We start from the raw sequence: 4,394 nt of genomic DNA, 5'->3' as shown, positions 1-4,394 counted from the left end.
AACCACTTGAGTTTCCAAACTTCTTTTTGAACTTACCCTCTTCTTGTGCAATTAATCCACTATGCATTATTACCTCAGGAATCTGAATTGCTCAAAAACGGTCTGGAAATGAATAACGGTTTGTGTTTTCTGTGGAGGCTCTGAAGAGAGCACTGACCCATTTGTAAATCAATTTTATACAAGTGTGTTCTCATAATTGGCCTTTGTACAACTTCATTACCATCATTACCTTTTCCAATATAACACTGCTGAAACAATTAATATCTTCCACTCCGAAGGAGAAAAAAAGTAAAAACAAAAAATTAAAAGGCATCTAGAGGGAACACATCTCACATAACTATACCAGCCAAAAGAGTAGATCATCGTGTCCACCTCCAGATGATGAACACAATGACGAGTGTCAAAATCATGCCTGCATATTTGATCCAATTATCAACACGGTGCCGCCTCTCAATCAGCCTCAATACAGAATTCGAGAGCCCCACTGTATTAAGGACATCCAGTGCTTTCCGCTGTGCATTCTGAACCAAGGAAAAAGCATATCAGCAGTACTCAATAGCATCAGGACTCAGGAGCAACACTCATGTCAATGCATTACAAACCATTATTTATCGAAAGACATGAGCTATCCCAACAATTTAGACCATTGTTTTCTTTTAGGTATCTACCTCAGTCCAAAGGATTAAAGACCATACTACTGAAAACTGAATCATGCGTAATAATTAAGATATCCAAATTAGACCTGGTGTAACTTAAAACAATGTTACACCACCCAATATTTTTTAATTAGATGCAAATTTTGACAAATCCACTGTTAGATTATATTATTTTCGTATATTCTCCATGCTTGCAAAATTTCAAAGTGATCAAAAATTAATATTTTCATGTCATCAATCAATCGTTTAAATTCAAATTTTGGTAGTTTAAAATAATGCATAAAAGATGAGTTTGTAGATCAAATAGTAAATGTCATCCAAATAACATGAAAATTGGCATGAATATTAAGATCATATTGAACATGTAATTCAATGGTGGGATTCTCAAAATATATATTCTACAACAAGTTATTGGGTGATGTAACATTATTTAGAATTAAATCATGTGTAACTTGAACTCATCTCATATATATATATATATATACATATATTACACCGCCTAATATTTTTTAATTAGATGCAAATTTTGACAAATCCACTGTTAGATTATATTATCTTTCGTATATTCTAAGTGATCAAAAATTAATAATCATGTTATCAATCAATTGTTTAAATTCAAATTTTAGTAGTTTAAAATAATGCATAAAAGACGAGTTTATGGATTGAATAGTAAATGTTATCCAAACAACATGAAAATTGGCATGAATATTAAGATCATATTGAACATGTAATTCAATGGTGGGATTCTCAAAATATATATTCTACAATAAGTTACTGGGAGGTGTAACATCGCTTCGAATTAAACCATGTGTAACTTGAACTCATCTCATATATATATATATATTTGAGATGGGTTCAAGTCTACAGCTGGTGTAACTTCACAAGAGTTACACTTTTTTTGGACCATTAATTACTATTATATCTAAGGGTCAAAAAATCTCATGATAATGTCATTATTGCTCTCTAGAAATTAGCGAATTAAGCATTAATTCTTCTTGATAAAACACACACACACACACACACATGATGTTAACTTTCACTCCTTTCCTTGTCATCATATTCTTCCTGTCTTCCTCTCTCACATCACCTTGTTCTCGTGCAAACAAATCATAAGGGTGCAAGATAGATGTTGGTTGTATATTTAGCGACTTAGGTTTTCCGTGACTTTTGTTGCAGAGGTTAGCAATTGAATTGTTATTTTGGGGTGTGTTGAGCATTGGAGAAGACTGTCGGGCCATATCATATTATCAGGGAGGACATTAACCATGGTCGTCCTTAGAATGTTGCTGTTGAGTGTTGATTATCCAAAGAAAATAATGCCACAAAAGTACTAGCCTATTTTGCCATAAACCATGATGCTTTGCATATGTTGATGTAAGAGAGCCCATATTTTTTAAGATCTTTCAAAAGACCATTGTGGGAGATGACGACATGGCTGAAACATAATGTTGTTAGAGCACTAATTTTTTTTTAATTGACATTTTCCGTGTTTTTAATCCTTAGAAATACTCATCCTCAACAATCATTCTCTAAAACAATAGTGACTTTGGCCATGTATTTCTAAAATTTTCCAGTACCTCAAGACAGTACCATAAAGAAATCAACTTGTTCTCGTGCAAACAAATCATAAGGGTGCAAGATAGATGTTGGTTGTATATTTAGCGACTTAGGTTTTCCGTGACTTTTGTTGCAGAGGTTAGCAATTGAATTGTTATTTTGGGGTGTGTTGAGCATTGGAGAAGACTGTCGGGCCATATCATATTATCAGGGAGGACATTAACCATGGTCGTCCTTAGAATGTTGCTGTTGAGTGTTGATTATCCAAAGAAAATAATGCCACAAAAGTACTAGCCTATTTTGCCATAAACCATGATGCTTTGCATATGTTGATGTAAGAGAGCCCATATTTTTTAAGATCTTTCAAAAGACCATTGTGGGAGATGACGACATGGCTGAAACATAATGTTGTTAGAGCACTAATTTTTTTTTAATTGACATTTTCCGTGTTTTTAATCCTTAGAAATACTCATCCTCAACAATCATTCTCTAAAACAATAGTGACTTTGGCCATGTATTTCTAAAATTTTCCAGTACCTCAAGACAGTACCATAAAGAAATCAGTGGATGAGGCCAGAAAGTACATACTGCAAAAAGAAAGATGTGAGAGAGGAAGATGATGATGATGATGAGGAGAAGAGTGAACATTAATGCTATGTGTGAGAGTTTTATTTATTTATTTATTTTTTATTTTATTAAGAAGAGTTATTGCTTCATTGGCTAGTTTCTAGAGAGCAATAATGCCATTACCATGAGTGTTTTTTGACCCTTAGATCTAATAGTAATTAATGGTCCAAAAAATGTGTAACTATTGAAAGAATTCCAAATTCTCATGCAGCATATCTAACGATACCCAATTAATATTCAAAATCTCAATCATTTATGGCTTTATCCAAGAATAAAGCATGCCAATTCTGTAAGCTTCTATTTTGAAGAGAGAATAAGGGATGTGGGGGAGGAATTTGAGATGCAAGAAGAAGAAAACAATGTAATAATAAAATTGAAGAAAAATAAAAAATAAAGGATGTAACCACCACAAAGGGTGGTGGTCTAGCGGCAATCGTTCTTGCTCCAATGTAGTTTGGGAGGTGGAGGTTCCAAGTTCAAATCCTGCAATGAAAAGTGCTTTGGAAAAGACCCCACAGCCCCGGCTCAATGCTCACTAGTGCCCTCATAGGGCTAGGATAATAGGGCTCACTGGTTCAACTGCTTGCAGGCCTGGCTCCAGCAAGTAGGTTAGGCTCCGGCTTAGGGTCTGGGCTTGCAACTCGTCAGGTTAGGTTCTTAATACCTGAGTGGTGTCTTGAGTGCAAAAACTTGTGAGAAGCGCACAATGTCCAAAAATAGTGACTACCAGTGTGCCAAGATCTAGGGTAAGAATCAGCGATATGTGGAGGGGCTCATGGACAACGTTTGGAGCCACAATGATGCACTGAGAATAAGAAAAGCAGGATGCCAATGTGAGGAAGGCCCGAGATCATCAATTTGGGGTCTTTAGAGATTGGTACTTTTGCTGTTTAGTGGAATGCATTGTAAGGTGTTTGGTGATTGAAAGGGTTTCGACTTGGTATGGATTAATGGTCGAGTTTGTGGCAGTTGGGTTGTGGTGGCTAGAGGGTGATTATTTGAGTCTTACTCGTCAGTGTGTGCATGTGTTTTAATATAAAAAAACATTGGGTTGTAATCTAGGCTCTTGGGGTGGCTTGGGCTCAATGACCAACTTAGGTTTTGGTTTGAAGCTCCAAGAGCAGTTTTATTAATCAAACTCTAAACTGTCTCCCTAGGAGTACAGTAATATGCTTATATAGACTATAACTTGACCCAAATTCTAGTTAACTTAGGAAATCCAAATTATTGAATTATAAAAATAACTTCAATACTAGGAAATTAAATGAAACAGTAATAGCCTAATTAACTAACAAGATCTAAAATAAAATCTAAGTGACCAATAGAAATACAATTGACTTCCAAATTTCAACAAGACTAGATTAAGATAAAGCTTTCTTTGCACTTCCCATTTGGGGGTGTTTTTTTTTTTTTTTGTAGTGCTAGTGTTTTTGAATTGTTTTTTTCTTGAGTTAATAGATTTAAATTCTTTATGTAATTTCTCTTACATTCATCAATAGATTTGATGGTGTTCATGTTGAAAATATACACCAACCCAACCCCCCCCCCCCCCAA

General features: G+C 34.9%; 1 protein-coding gene across 1 annotated transcript; it reads right to left on the bottom strand.

The window, feature by feature from the left end:
* Positions 1-249: 249 nt before the first annotated feature.
* Positions 250-523, bottom strand: LOC112017280 (membrin-11; the record flags this gene model as incomplete). The annotated part of the gene is given in 1 exon segment (XM_065764495.1): positions 250-523. A coding segment is annotated over 1 exon segment (164 nt), but the record flags the coding sequence as incomplete, so codon positions are not given.
* Positions 524-4,394: the final 3,871 nt, after the last annotated feature.

This window comes from Quercus suber, unplaced genomic scaffold (genome assembly GCF_002906115.3).
Source record: "Quercus suber isolate HL8 unplaced genomic scaffold, Cork oak 2.0 scaffold_564, whole genome shotgun sequence".
NCBI classification, from domain to species: Eukaryota; Viridiplantae; Streptophyta; class Magnoliopsida; order Fagales; family Fagaceae; genus Quercus; species Quercus suber.
Note: the sequence above shows the minus strand (reverse complement) of the source record. Positions and strands in the feature narration are given on the sequence as shown.